General features: G+C 39.1%; 2 protein-coding genes across 7 annotated transcripts in view; both read right to left on the bottom strand.

Moving 5' to 3' along the window:
• Positions 1 to 2963, bottom strand: part of LOC102783288 (uncharacterized) — a 66955-nt gene extending 63992 nt beyond the window's left edge. For all 5 annotated transcript variants that reach the window (XR_015719134.1, XM_087841834.1, XM_006787431.2 and 2 more), the window contains exons 1-2: positions 2910 to 2963; positions 1050 to 1512 (exon numbers count right to left, since the gene is read on the bottom strand). Coding sequence is in view for 4 of the 5 variants with exons in the window: in XM_087841834.1 (XP_087697960.1) it covers positions 1050 to 1504 (455 nt within the window). In the remaining variant the exon portion in view is untranslated. The remainder of the gene's footprint in view (positions 1 to 1049; positions 1513 to 2909) is intronic.
• Positions 2964 to 5017: 2054 nt separating this feature from the next.
• Positions 5018 to 14736, bottom strand: part of rab11fip4b (RAB11 family interacting protein 4 (class II) b) — a 28055-nt gene continuing 18336 nt past the window's right edge. The window contains exons 5-14 of one of the 2 annotated variants that reach the window (XM_006787428.3): positions 14146 to 14181; positions 13137 to 13236; positions 12609 to 12712; positions 12030 to 12170; positions 11606 to 11687; positions 10686 to 10823; positions 10341 to 10499; positions 8725 to 8805; positions 8129 to 8272; positions 5018 to 7501 (exon numbers count right to left, since the gene is read on the bottom strand). In XM_006787428.3, coding sequence (XP_006787491.1) covers positions 7385 to 7501; positions 8129 to 8272; positions 8725 to 8805; positions 10341 to 10499; positions 10686 to 10823; positions 11606 to 11687; positions 12030 to 12170; positions 12609 to 12712; positions 13137 to 13236; positions 14146 to 14181 — 1102 coding nt within the window. In that variant the 3' untranslated portion in view covers positions 5018 to 7384. The remainder of the gene's footprint in view (positions 7502 to 8128; positions 8273 to 8724; positions 8806 to 10340; positions 10500 to 10685; positions 10824 to 11605; positions 11688 to 12029; positions 12171 to 12608; positions 12713 to 13136; positions 13237 to 14145; positions 14182 to 14736) is intronic. The other variant, XM_006787429.3, reaches the window with a different exon arrangement.

The raw sequence follows: 14736 nt of genomic DNA, 5'->3' as shown, positions 1-14736 counted from the left end.
CATGTACATGTTTATGTCGCTCTGATGCACCTGTTATCACTTTAATTTGCACCGAAACAAGTGAAATGGATTCACAATGATTTATGCTTTTTACCTGGACAGAATGATATCCCTTAAGTCTCTGTGTGTAAATCTACAGACAGATTTGAGCCTAACTATTATGTTTTTAGTGTTCATACTGTGCTGGCTGGAGATTTAAGAGACAGATATGCACAAGAATATTGATATCACTTTCATATGTTACTCACAGCAAGATAAGCAGTTATCTAAAATAACAACTAAAGCATTCAATATTCTGTCGTCTCAGCTGAAACTTCACTCAAGTTGGGACTGAAAGCATTTATTCTTCTACTTCATGAGTATAATTTTTGTACAGGAATACTTTTAATGACTGTTTCCAATACAAAATTATAGTGTGAAATTGTCTGGACTACAGGAGCTTTTATAATTTCACATATTCAATCTATGGACACATCTGAATCCCCCTCGCCCTGTGCACAGTCCTACTGGAATGGCATTCCCTAGGCTGTTCCCATAAAGCTGGAAGCATAGAACTGAGAACTCCCCTTGCTTGAATTAAAGGACCCAGGCTAACCCTAAAAAACAACCCCATAGCATTATCCCTCCTCCATCAAACTTTACAGTTGACTTTTATGCACCTTGTTCTGTACTTCAGGGCTGAGTTGCAATGGTTCGTAATTTATGAGGGAAGAACTTCACAAACTTAACCGATTTAGTACAAAAGTGGCATCCTATTACAGTACCCCACTCAGATTTAGTGAGGTCTTTAGAACAACCCATTCTTTCACAAATGTTTGTATTTGTTTTTATGCAGAAGGGAGTAAACTTGACTCATCTCCATCAGCTGAGCATTACGTATTACTTATCTGTCTCAGGGCCTCTGCAGTAGTAAATCTTGCTACTCTAGGGCTGTTATTAATGGTCCACTGCAAAACCATTAAAAAACGTGTTGATTTGAAGTAGAATCAACACATATAGGTATATATAGGCTGGACTTGAGAACTTTAAGATTAAGATAAGTGATGCACCTCTTCTTGTGTCTCGATCTCCTCCATCTTTTCTTCTTCCCTGACGCTGATAGGCTGGGATCTGGTACCTTTTGGTCAATGTTACTGGGCGGAGCACTAACTTTGGCTGAGTTACCACTCAGAAGATCTTCACTGCCGTTTCCATCAGATACTGGGGCATCACAGAGAGCTGGAATTTTGCATCCTTGTTTCTTGAGGGTCTCCGAGGGTGCTGCTTTTGTACTCTTGCCTTTGTAGCCATAGTTAAAATAATCGTTAATCCTGTATGTGGGTTTAGGACCATGCTGTGTGCCAGCTGGTGTGCTCCTACTGATTCTGCTGGCAGAAGCTGAGCATCCATTGTAAACAACTGCTCCATTAACCAAACCTGTGTTGTTGATCAGATCATTGGTTTTACAGCTGTTGTGATAGGTTCCCCTTCTGTTAGGCTCAAAGTTCATACAAGCCTGAGGCATCGCTTCACCTGTGAAACAGATGGAAGAGATTGACTGAATTTCTTAGATGATTTGTGTGAGTCGAGTGTGATTAGACCAAAAGTGACACAAATGTTATACTTGGACTTCTTTAGAGACTTTAGTTAATAATGAAAACATGTCATTAACGGCACCAACAGACCTCAAGTTATTTACATATCAAAGAGATTGCCTAATTCTTACAGTGACTGACACTGAGAACATAATACTTTCAAATGTAAATTACTGTCAAGTCTCCTTCCCTTTATACTAAGGAATGTTGGTTTTAGTGACGTTTCTAAACATATTTCCTGTATTAAAGTCTGATTCACAAACATTTACTTTTAGTGTGAATAGGCAGCTTTGAGCTGACAAATCTGGATATCGTCTGATTAGCAGTAGCTTCATTTTTTTTCAGCATGACAATAATCCCAAACACACTGCCAATGAAGTAAACGCCACGTGGAACTAAAAAATCCCCCCACCCACAGTGAAACAGTATCTGTAATGGATTGGCCTTCCCAGAGCTCGGACCTCAACAGTATTGAAACAGTGTGCGATCAATTTGTCAGAGGAGGGAACAAAAGCCAGCCAACATCCAAAAGCTTTTGGGTGTCCTTCAGGATGCCTGGAAAACTACTCCTGAAGACTACTTAAAGAAATTACAAGAAAATCTGTCTAAAAGAGGCATCCATACCATTATTGACTTTCATTAATTGTAAAAAAACTGTTTTTGCCTCTTATACTCTTTTTTCCATTTATGTTTGCAAATGCTTAATAAATCTCTGCACCCATCTCATTCTTTTTCCTTTTACAATACCAAAAAAAGATGGGGTGGCTCAAAACTTTTGCACAGGACTATATAAAAAGTCTAAACTTGGGGAATGGTTTTAATGAGGACTTAAAACTGTACAATTCATTTTTTGTCTAGTGCATATACTGACTGATGATTGTTTTTGGTGAAATTTAGTTGGTGTGTAGAAAGCAATGGCGGTCCATTAAGCTAAACTTTCAGCCTAAACCTTTTCAGTCAACACCTTTCTTACTTTTTTCTGTCAAATAGTTATTTTCATTGGTATTAATAAAAAAATTATACACAATAAATAATTTAAATCGTAAACAATGTTTCCTTAACAATAACCAAACATACTAACTGACACTTAGCTAGCTTTGTGCTCTTTTAACCCCAGTGAATGTAGGCGCCCTGTTTTCTGTTAGCGGGCTAACAACTTTAGCGCCGTTATCAACAGCTATTGTCATGCCGGCTGCTAAAAGTTTGTGAGCTTCCTGTGGGAAGAAAACAACAGGGAGCAGATAACATACACGGAAAGCACTAAGTTATGCGTTCACGTGCAAGTTTACCTTAAAACTTCACTCACATTATGCTTAATTTTAATTTAACTCTTACCTGCACCACACCAGCCGCGTGCAGCACCCAGCTGATCAAATGAAGCTGCGCAGTTCGCCGATAGGAGGCGCCAGAGTACACAAATACTGCTCCGAGAGCAGGTACAAATAAATATAAATGAAAGAAGATAAAGAATAAAATATAAAAATTAAACTAATGTATAAAAATAAATAAATGAATAAATAAATAAAACAATAACTGGCATTTATAATCCGCATTTATAAATTAACTGTAATGTAATTAGTCAAATTCAGGAAAACTACAGGTATAAAAGCACCAGTCACAATCAAATCAGATAAAAATATTTTTACTGTCGTTGCTCCAAAATAATGTCGCAAGGAAGATTTATTCAATTATTGTTTTTGGTTTGTTTTTTCCCCTCAATGCCTGGCCCTACATGGGTATTGACCATACATAAGTAAACAGCGCAGGGCAGCACGGTGGTGCTAATAGCACTGCTACCTCACAGCAAGAACTCAGGTAAGGAGACCCTGGGTTTGAATCCATCATCTGGCCAGAGCCTTCCTCTGTGTTCTGTCTGCATGGGTTTGAATGTCTCCAGTAACTACAGTCCAAAGACATGTAGTTAGTGGAGTTAGGTTAGATGGTGATTCTAAATGTGAGCGTGAATAGTCGTCCAGAGTGAACTCTGCCCCTGACCCTATGGCAAATGGGTACTGGTGGTACAAGTAATGTATGACAGACCCCAAGTGATCTTGGTCAGGATCCAGTTTGAGTTCTGTGTGTAAAGAATTTGACATGTCGATTGCTTAAACATAGAAAAGAGTTTGAAGTTTCCATTTTCCATTAGAACCACCATGTGCTTCTTCTTTCAGCTGCTCCTTTTATGGGTCACCACAGCAGATTACCTCCTTTGCCACACCAACCTTCTGCATGTTTTTTTCAGCAATGATCCATGAAGCTTCTCAGTGGTCTTCCTCTTTTTTGTGTCTGACAGTTCCATCTTCTTCCCTTTGCATGTCCAGAGCATTTCAGCCTTGCCTTTTTTACTTTGTTTCCCAACCATTCATGTGCTGCTGAACTCAAAACTCTAAAAGTAAAACAAAAGGTCACGTGTGAAGCTTGATTATTTAAGTATTTAGTGGTGAACTCATTTCACAAACTTGATTTTCATAAGATTGGATTGATTTGGAAACAACAGCCTATTTTTTACATTGAGATCATGAGAAGATTCTTCGAGAGATACTTTAAGTGTGACTAAAGTATAAATGGTTTGAAACTACACTTAGACTTGAAGAAATGTCTGAAAATTGTACCTTAAATGGAAAAAGGTGATCCCTATGAAGAGGATTGATTTAGACAAGGAAGTTGAAAAGTTTTCAAAGCAACTAGTCAAAAGCAAAAGTCATTACAATATTTATCATTTGCATATGATTTGTCTGTTAAAATAATGTTTTCTTTTAAGGATCATCTAAAAAACAAAACAAAAAACAAATGTAAGTGGACATGTGACGCTTCCCTTTTCCTCTAGGAGTCAAAATGAATGGTTTGCCACCTGGATCAAATTAAGGGAAATCTTACTTGATATGCTATGTGGTATTTCACACAGTTGTACTTTCACAACTCTGTGACAACAATTTAAACAAAGTCATTTCCTGTCCGAGCACAGCAGTCACATGCAAAAAAGCAAGATCCACAAAGAAAAGGTCTTAGTCGGGTGTGAAAGAGCTCTATTGTTTTCCACAGTGTCCTCACATCAACCTACCAAACACGTTTGAAACCAATGATTAGCATCGAACCTCTTCAGGAAAGCAATTTTAAAGGGCACCTATAACACATTCAGCTTCAAACCAATCTAAAGGTTTGCATTTGGTTTTTCTAGTCTGGGCTACACAACTCCAGCTGTGAGCACAGAAGCACCACCCACTGCTGTTCAGACCCTCTGATTTGTGAGGTGCAGCCTATAGTTGATAATCCCATAGCTGTAAAATTAAATTAAACATAGATTTATGCCCACATATATGCAAAGGAGTTATCCCCAAATCTTAAAAGGTTGTAAATCTTGCGTTTTAAGATTTCCCATATGAGAATACACAATACACACAAACACATAAAATAAAACTTTTAAGTTAAAACATTCTCATTTGGCGACATGACTATTTTCATGCCAGCGCAAACACTTTTATTTACAGCAAAGTACATAATGGCAGCTAAGACAGCAGCAGCATACACTTTAGGCACAATGTTTATGTTTTAGAAACTATAGCTGAATTCAAATGAAAATAACAGAAATTTCATGAGGCAACATCACTGCCAAAGCCATTTTTTATTGCTATTTAAGATGACTGCATCCAATCGGATCGTCCTAATAACAGAAAGCTAAAAGCCATGAGTTTGTGACAGTTTTTACAGCTCAGTGTCTTGAATTTTTGTTTTTTTACTTGAAGAATGGCATAAGTGGATTAAAAGTGAAAAGATTTAAGATGCAAAACAGGACACAGATCAGCAGGTACTGGTAATAAGTTAATATTGCTCATAATAGTCACCGTTTAAGTTAGGAAGACAGTAAACAACCATATATAAAAACCCACTTTGAAGCTGATTGAAAATCAGTGGACTTACTGAATCTAACAAAAACCTTGAAAAAAACTCAAAAATCATTGCTCACTGTGTTTATATAAAAAAAAGGAAAGAAAAGAAGATAAACTGGCTTGCATACGTCACAAAGTCTTGTGCTATACTGCAAACAGGACAGCTAAGCAACAACAATTAGTTCCTTGATTAATCTGTATAAAAGTGTTTTCTCAGTATCAATCTGAAAAAAGATTGGTGAGTGGCACATAAAATACAAATTATCACTAGATAATTACAACATTTACAAATCATGAAAATGTCATACATAGACAGAAAACGCACTTTCCAAAAAACAGCGTAAATCTATAGCGAGATTTTCTCGAAAAATGTCCTCAAAAGGCACAGACAGAAGTAAATGTGACCATGCAAAAGGAAACAAAACTTTTTTTTGTGCAAGGAAGCAAAACTCAAGTTTAGAATAATTACATAATACATGAGATTGTAATTGTTTCCCCTCTGAAAACAATGCCCTCCATATAACAGTACTAAATACTGTACACATGTTGCCAAATGTATTAACCAGTTTCAATGGAAAACTGCTTTTTTGGCCACACGGAAAGTTAATAAGGAATCGTACATTCGTGATATTTACAGTTTAAGAGGGCTTCAGAGTCATTGGGGCTTAAACTACAATCTGCAACCTGCTGTAGGTGCAAATGTGACAAATCAAGTCTTTTGTACCAAAAAGTGAGTCTCCTGTGCACGCTCACATCCGGTATCCAAGTCACTGAACATGAAAAGACAACTCGGTAAACCATGTTACAATGGCTACCAGTCACTCCACCTTACGCTGTACATTCACATCTTTATATTTCTGTGCAACACCATTTGGGGTCTATTGCCAGCAACAGTGACTTTTTATCAAGCTCAAGTTTAGCTAGCAAATAGCAGCCATGGAAGTTACAGTTTGAAGACACTCCTTGGTTGCAGCTTCGGCGCCATAACGCGACACTCAGCGACTCATCTGTACCAACTAAGGGCCACTTCTCAGTGAAAACTGTTCACTGCTATATGACTGATTGACGTACGAAGTGTGGTTTTGTGGAAGACGTGCGCAAGAGTGAACAAAAAAACAAAATTTCACTTTCAGTGTACCTTCATCGACTTCACAAAAAGCCTCTTTTGGTAGCTTACCTGGCCTATCATGTAACATCCCCACCTGTTTAGGGTCAACGCTCTTCCTTAATTCATCGTCTTCAATTTATAATGTGGGCATCACTCTTTTTCTCTCTCTGACCGCTTGTGCCTCGCTTCTCGACCTTCTTTCAGCACATACTTGTCCAAATATGTCATCACACACACTCAGAGACTGGCAACAGTGGCCTGGCCTGTCTTGGTGCCTGTCTCACTCTGGATTTAAAGTCTGCTTGTCATGTTGCTCTACTGTCTTATTGTGCCTCTCTACGCCATGCCAAACAGCTTTAGATCAGGATAAAGCTGTTTACATTTTCTTTTTTTTTTCTTCAGTTTTCATGTCCAGTGTACTAAATCAAGTGAATCTTCAAAGCACGTTGGACACTGAATATTCCTGGAGTTTTCACAAGAGATCAATCTTGTGACTTTAACTCCAGCTCACAGCATAGACAGAATAAAAATGTGATCAAATGAGTAGAACAGTCACAGTAGCATAACCAGTCAGTGAACAATCACTGGCTGAGAAAACTCCCTTTTGTTCAACACAGAATCCCCTTCTACCATCCGGAAGAGACGCTCTTCTTGGCACAAACAGCAGGGGGCGATGCATGTCTGTTTACGTAAGACTGGCTCTGTTTTTCTGTACACTTTCCCCCCGATTCAGGTCACCCTGCTCTGATCAGACAACTGGAATGATCCTCACTCTCCCAAGATCAGGAACGCTGCTCATTCCAGTTGAGTTGCTGCTAGTTCTTTATCTCTAGAATGGAGGGGTTGTGGTCCAGGATGTTCAGGATGATTTTGTCCATGTACTGTCGCAGACGTAAATTGATCTCCTCTTGCTCCTTCAGGGCTTCCATTAACTAGGGAGAAATATGTACAATACAAGTTATTCATTAGGAAAAAAAAATGTTACTATGATTCAGTTACATGACAATTAGCTCACTGTACTCAAATGGCCACCACAGTTACCACATCTGCATCCATTAGAGCAACTTTTTGATGTAACGAAAAACCTGCATCAGCTTTTCAACAAGGACAAAAATCTGAGGAATGTTTCTGTCACCTTGTTGAATCTGTGCCATGAAGAATCAAGGCAATTTCAATGTCACTAGCAAGGTGTACCTAATAAAGTGGCTGTTGACTGTATTATAATTTTAGAAAAAATAAAACTTTTAACCAACCAACCAAAAAAGTAATGCCAATGTTGAAAAAAATCTAACTAATGCACTGAACTCCTCTAACTGCACAGAAATATGATAACTCCTAGTAATGCTCTCCTCATTATGCAGATATAGATTTAATTGTAAAACAGAGGTAGATGCGTAACATCGTACTGCTTCTCACTGTAACTAAGGAACCTGTAAGCACTGAGATAAAACCCTGTCTGGAAGCTGTCAGTAAGATGCAGAATATTAAAAAAAAAAAATCACATTGTAGCCGCAGGGGTGTTCATGTTCTTTGTTACAAGTCTGCATAACTGATTTTACCTGGTCTCTGGAGGCATTATCGATCTCAGCAGCTAGAGACTGAGCCTTGGTCTGTGTGGCAAACAGATTCTTGGCTTCATGCAGGCTGAGGCTGATGATCTGACCGTTCAGGTCCTCGTTCTGCTCTCTAAGCTTCTGGTTCTCCTAAAATGAAAAATCAGGGGAGGAGGTGGAGGACAGAGAGCCAGAAAGGACAAGATAAGTTCCTAGGCCATAAAAGTGCACTAAAATGACTTAAAAAAAAAAAGAAGAAAAGACCACTACTCAAGCCACACTCAACCCATTTGACAAAGCACTGCGGTTGGTAGCAGCAAACTCAGCAATGCACATCTATGTTTGCAGCACCTACGAGATGTAACATGGGTTATGCGTGTTACAAAACAAACTCTTCCCTGCTTTTTCTGGTGTGTTATGAAAGCTCCACGATCAAGTTGCCTTAAACTGCTTACGAGAGGTCAGTTTGCGTTTCCCTTAAGTCTATCCTTAAACATTAGTGAGGGAACTGCAGCGCCTGGTCAGCATGGACAACTTCACTCTACTCCATTGTCGTGATTAGTGGTTAATCGGTAGGTCAGAGGTCACGGAAGCAATTTTACCATCAGCCCGGGACGGAGCCGAGCCCCAGTCAACACCAGGTGCTGGTATTCAGGGGGAAGAAAGTCCTGGGACACAAATCGCTGGACACACACACAGACATTTACAAAAAGGTGCACAGGCAAGCATAAGAGAGTGAATTCATCCTTCTCGTGGGTGAACAGAGGTCGTGATCCATCACATATAAAACACAGACAGTTTTATTACTTGTCCGAGTTCAAAAGACATGCTGGTAACTCTGCTGGGAGGAGCAGATTTAGAGAAAGACAGGACACGAAGGCAGAATGAAACTACTGCTATTACTCCTTTACTTGCTTGCTTGCAAGGTGTGACAAGTTTGGCTCGAAGCCAGGAGAACATGGACCGTATCATGTTAAGTCACCGATAAAACGGACACTGAATGAATCAGCAGTTCTGGCCGGCTGTGCCATTTAAAAGTTACCTCAAGGCCACGTGGGTTTGATAACTCCAGATTTTTATGGTGCCTTTGTCTGGCTTAGGAACATCAAAGCGACATTTCTAATGCATATGACCTCGTGATAAAAAGTCACACAAAAGCTTCTGCACAACTGCTTTTATGCATCTTATCTGAGAGGACATCTGAAAAACACTTTCATCTACTTGCTTATCTCTAATGTTTGCTTTACACCAGGTCTGGCCACTTAACAGGACTGCAACAATAAGATCTGCCTTGTAACTGTAGCAGGCAAAATGTCAGACAAACAGATCTAAGAAAAGATAAAGATCACATGTCCTCTGCAGCTGGCACTGCATTTAGCAATGCTGAACTTCTCTTTAATGGTTAAAAGATCGGCACAGTACATCGGGGATCACAGCAGTTCTAATGCACAACAATGTATTCTGGCTGAATGTAGTCTGTGACACTATATGCTCAATTTTCCTCTTTTGGTTGTAGCCACAAAAAACAGCTTCATTTACACAAGCAGAAAGGTTTATGTTCCTCTGGCAGCCAGTTAGGTGTGTTAAATGTTGTGGAGGAGTGCTTCAGAAAAAGTTAAAATACAAAAAGTGCTCATGAAAAGTTGTAAAACCGTATGTGATCACAGTGTAGTTTTTTGAGCTGAATTTCTATTTCTAGGGGCGATTACTGTACTGAATGCATCATTCAGCGTGACAGACAGTGGAAACATATACATATGAGCTAATAACTTATAAAATCAGTCAAAAATATTCACATTCAACGCTGAATCAATCAAGTCTAAGAAGCCAGGGTACATGAACTGCTACTCTAATCAAATGAAACATGAATAATCTGTTAAATATTCATACATTACATTACATTCAGTCTGTGACACCTTAATTTGTACTTCTCACTTCTGTGCATCTACAACCTCCACATGCATGCAAAGCTCCACATAAACACATTTCAAAAAGCAGAAACTCCTCATTTCTGTCATACGATCAAATCAAAACAGCATTTAGATATTTTTGAAAATCCTTTGATTGCTTACATACATTGAATGAAGGATTGTAGAAAGTTTTAAACACTGTTTCATATTCTTATTGTTCATTATTCATAACAAACAGTCTTAAAGCACATTCATTAGCAACAATACTCGCTGAACTGCCCATGCCCAACAGAGCATTTCATCAGTACCTGTTTGAGCCTCTTGACTTCATGCTCCAGCTCCACCTCCCTGCTTCTGTTGTTGAAGTCTGAGAGCCCCGTGGAGGAGCTCGGCCTCCGGCCTGACCTCTCTGCATCCAGCTTGAAGACCTGCAAGTGTTCCAGCTCTCGACGCAGGTCCTCTATCAGCTACGCAGCACAGAAAGAACGAATGAAAAACGTTATATAATGTGCAGAGGCAGCATATTGTAGGTGTAAGTGTATCAGCTGACATAAATGCTGCGAGAGACTGGTTACAGAGAAACTGAATGAGCAACATAACAAACAATCACACCTTGCTGTGTGTGTCTGGTTACATAAAATACTTCCTCCTACCTCCTGCATGGCATCCTTTTCTTTCTGGAACTGATGTCTATTTTGTTTCAGTTTGTCCATCATTTTCTTGTAAAGATCCATCTCATCCTTCAGGCGCAGGCTGGTATCCTCCAGCTTATCTGTCATCCTTTGCTTCTCCTAAGGGTAGACATATATACACACAGCTATAGTTTGAACTTTATTTCCCTTTATTTATCTGTGTGTTTGGTATTCAGGGTCATGGGAGTGCATTTCTTTTGAGCAAACAAGTTTTAACACCAAGATAAAGTTTGCATTTATATTCTGTGATAAATTGCTTGCACAACATTTTGTAAGCTAGAGTCGGGTTTGGTGTCATTTGCATAGATACAAGTTCATAAATGAGGTGTGGTTCAAAACTAAGAGGCTATCTCCACAGATATAATTACTGGCGTCTCTCTTTGGCTTTGTGAATGTTGAAGGAGTTGTCGCTGTGCTCACAGGCGTGGATAGAAATGAGAAAACCCGCCATGTTTGCAAGAGAAACAGACACCAAACTGCAGAGATTCACACACACAACTGATGACAGACAACTACTTAACCCTTTAAAGCCTAAGCCATGAAATAAATGGCAGAAAAATAATTTTTTGGAAAATAGAGTGTTTACTGCACCTTCTGACAAAATGTTTTAAAAAATTAATTACATAATAATTTGCAAATATGAGTTTTAACATGTATCATATTTTCCACATAAGGTGTTTGTTTGTTTTTTTTGCAATTTGTTCATTAAAAATGCATTGTGCAATTTCTTCTTTTGGTTTTTCAGAAGAAAAAAAAGTATACTGATGGTGTAAAAGTCTCAAAAACTCACAAAAACCCATGTATCAACTATACTACATCTGGCTTTAAAAGGTTAAATGACCAACACAGGAAATACAGCCGGAAATGTAAGTAACACTAACCTCATCCAGCTTCTCTGTCTGCGACTTGAGTCGGTTCATGTTAAGGGACATCTCACTATTCTCCTCCTCCAGCTGCTTAACTCTGCAGACACAAAATCCCTTATGTCAGCATGCATTTCTATAGTGTGGCACACAGTCAGCTAAGGCACTGTTTTGGGTAAAATACATGCTGTAGCTGTCCAGAGGCAGATGACTAAAACCCTGGGAGGACTCTCAGAGCTGTTAAGCATTTAGTTCTCCATTTTGCATTTATTTTCTTAAGCGAGCAGGGACATAAACCATCATTACCCAGGAAATGGTCGGTGTCTAATTCTCTCCGATTATTATCAAACTATAATGAGTTTCACATATTTACATAAAAAAAGATAATGCACAAATAATTGGGAAATGTGCTCAGTAAATTGTGCAACTGTGTGTTTCTCACCGGTTGGTCAGCAGCTCTATCTGTGTGTTCTTGTCTCTCTCCAGCTTGCTGTAAGCCTCTCTGTGGCGTCTCAGGCCCTCCTGCACACTTTGCTCTGCCCGGGTCTCTTGGTCTTTCAGCTGCTCCTCCAGCTCATGAACCCTGATGATGAGGATGATGAACGCATCAGACAACATGATTTATTTTTTTGTTACAAAGCATAAAAACCGAGCTTACTTTGGAAATGACTAAATCACTGCTGCAATTTTACATGAGTAATTTCAGTAAAATTATCTGCCCTTCATTTTCTTTTGTGCTGCTATAAATTAGACTAGATTCAACTTTAATGTGACTGTGCTGAGGATTGTACAAAGCCAGAGAAATGCAGTTAGCTGGAAGAGAACAGTCTATATACAGAAGTGAAAATGCAAATATACAGCAGCACTTCAAGTATGTTGGCATGTACAGAGAGTATAGCATATATGAGCATAAATAGTGTTGTCAGTGAAGAGATGTGTATGTATAAATTACATGCATGTTACATAATTTTATGCTTATGTTAAGATAAGACTAGTGCAAAGGGGAAACACAGTCCTCTACCTGTGCACTAGCTGAGTGTTCTCCTGCTTCAGTTTGGACTTGAGGTCACTGTTCAGCAGGATCTCATTCTCCAGTTCTGCCACCTTCTTCTCAAGAGAAGTGACCTGAGAGAAAAACAAACTGTGAAATTACACCAGAAACTAAATTAAATGTTACAATCCTATGCAAAAATTTAGGTTTTGCATCGCTGGCCATCGGAAAAACCTAAAAATATCCTTCATCAAATTAAACAATCTAAATTAGGTAATAAAGTTAACTGGGCAAGTTTGTAATTGAAAACAGATTCATAATGTTTAACTTAAGTTTGCAAATGTAAGAACTGACAGAAATTAGTAAATGTATCATATTAAGCTGTAGCATTTTTAACATGCAGGAGGTGAGTGTTTAGTATCTCAGTTTTTCACTTCCACTGAAAATACTAGATCTGACATGATCACATCCAATGAGGAATCGACTTTTGTTTAAAAAAAGCGCAGTCATACAAATCACCACATGGAGCAAACTAACAGAAGAAACATAAAGTCATACCTTCTCATTGATGTCGGTGTCGCAGGAGTCGATGCTGTCTCGGAAAAGGTCCTCTGTGCTGCCGTTACTGCTGCTCAAGTTGCTGTTGTGGAGCAGCTGCCTGCTCGAACAAACAGATAGCTTAGAGAATATGCTCGGAATAGATCCAGGCAATGACCAGTTCTGGGTGTTTATGTTTCTGCAGTGAAGCTGCTGCAAGGTAACCCAGATATAGGACACTACAGTGCCAAAGAAAAGAAGCTGCTGCAAACAGGATTAACACGAGCATTCTCACACTCACACCCACACAGGTGTGTGTACATCTGGTTGTGATATTTATGTCATAATGTAGTTTTTAGCTTCCCCATTGTAAACTGATGGAATAACGTGGGAAAAACAAGCTGCTGGCTTATTACTGAGATTAGCAACAGAGAGGAGAGGAGAGGAAACAAAAAGGAGAAAGGGCAGAAGAACAGTTAAAGAGAGCCATAAAGTGAAAGCAGCCATCAAACCAGACAGAGGAGAAAGTAAGAAGAACAGGGAGACAGCCAAGCCTTATATTGAATACATAGATCAGTCCTGACAGGCCATTTTCACTCTGTCACTATAACTCAATTTCTGTGGGTGAAAATAGGACAAAAGCCTAGATACAAAACATCTCACCCACTACAGACCAACAGTCCATGTAGTGGGCCACTCCTGCCACTAAAAAAAGATGATGTCAAACTCGTTTCCTCAGCTCTGAGACAAAAAACAGTGTGTGTTTTACAGTGTGCTTGGCTCTATAATTCTTTGAATAACTAGTTAGTAATTAACCTATTTAGTGTGTGCAGTGATAGGACAGCTGAGAGATCAGGAAGCACTAGTTGATCATCTTGCTCTGTGTACGTCACTATGTCAACAAGATCGAACAAGCACGTGTAGGGCGGGCTGTATAATGCATAAACACGCAGAGGACAACTGAGTGACCTTGCCTGTAACGCACAGAAGCACATGCATGTGGACACAAACGCAAAGGTAAAAAGCCTACCTTCCAAAAGCAGTGCTGGAGATTTTCCTGTTGGGGCTACAAGGAGAAGAACAAGATTTCAGATTCTTTTCAGTCAATCATCATCATCTGTCCAGACACACAGCTCAACAATACAGTGGATGTAACCACTAACTTTAGCTATTTAGTGCGAGAGAGAGTAGGAAGCATAGGAAAAATGATCACTGAAGGTCACTATTAATATTATTTTAGTCCTTGGTGAACAGGGCTTTCTGTCAGCTCTAGAGGGATTCACATTAGATTAATAAAAATGAGCAAACACACTGCAGGGTTACCCAGTTGACAGCTGACACTGATATAAAGCGAACATCATCATTAAGTCCTGGCACAAAACACTAGGCTTTCAAGGCTGGAGGATAAACAAAGTTAACGCAGCAGAATACAGTGCAATTCAACAATTTTTTATAAAAACAGCCTATTCTGTGCAAAAAATGATCACTGTTGTCTGTACAGTATGACTATGGGGCTTATGTGTGATGATGTCATGTGGCTGCTCCTTGCTAACAGTTTAAGAACAAGATGTACAATATAAAAGCTTTCTCAAAGAAAAAAAGCTACAAATAGGTCTTAAAG

This window comes from Neolamprologus brichardi, chromosome 6, assembly GCF_056152115.1.
Source record: "Neolamprologus brichardi isolate AB-2024 chromosome 6, ASM5615211v1, whole genome shotgun sequence".
NCBI lineage: Eukaryota > Metazoa > Chordata > Actinopteri > Cichliformes > Cichlidae > Neolamprologus > Neolamprologus brichardi.
Note: the sequence above shows the minus strand (reverse complement) of the source record. Positions and strands in the feature narration are given on the sequence as shown.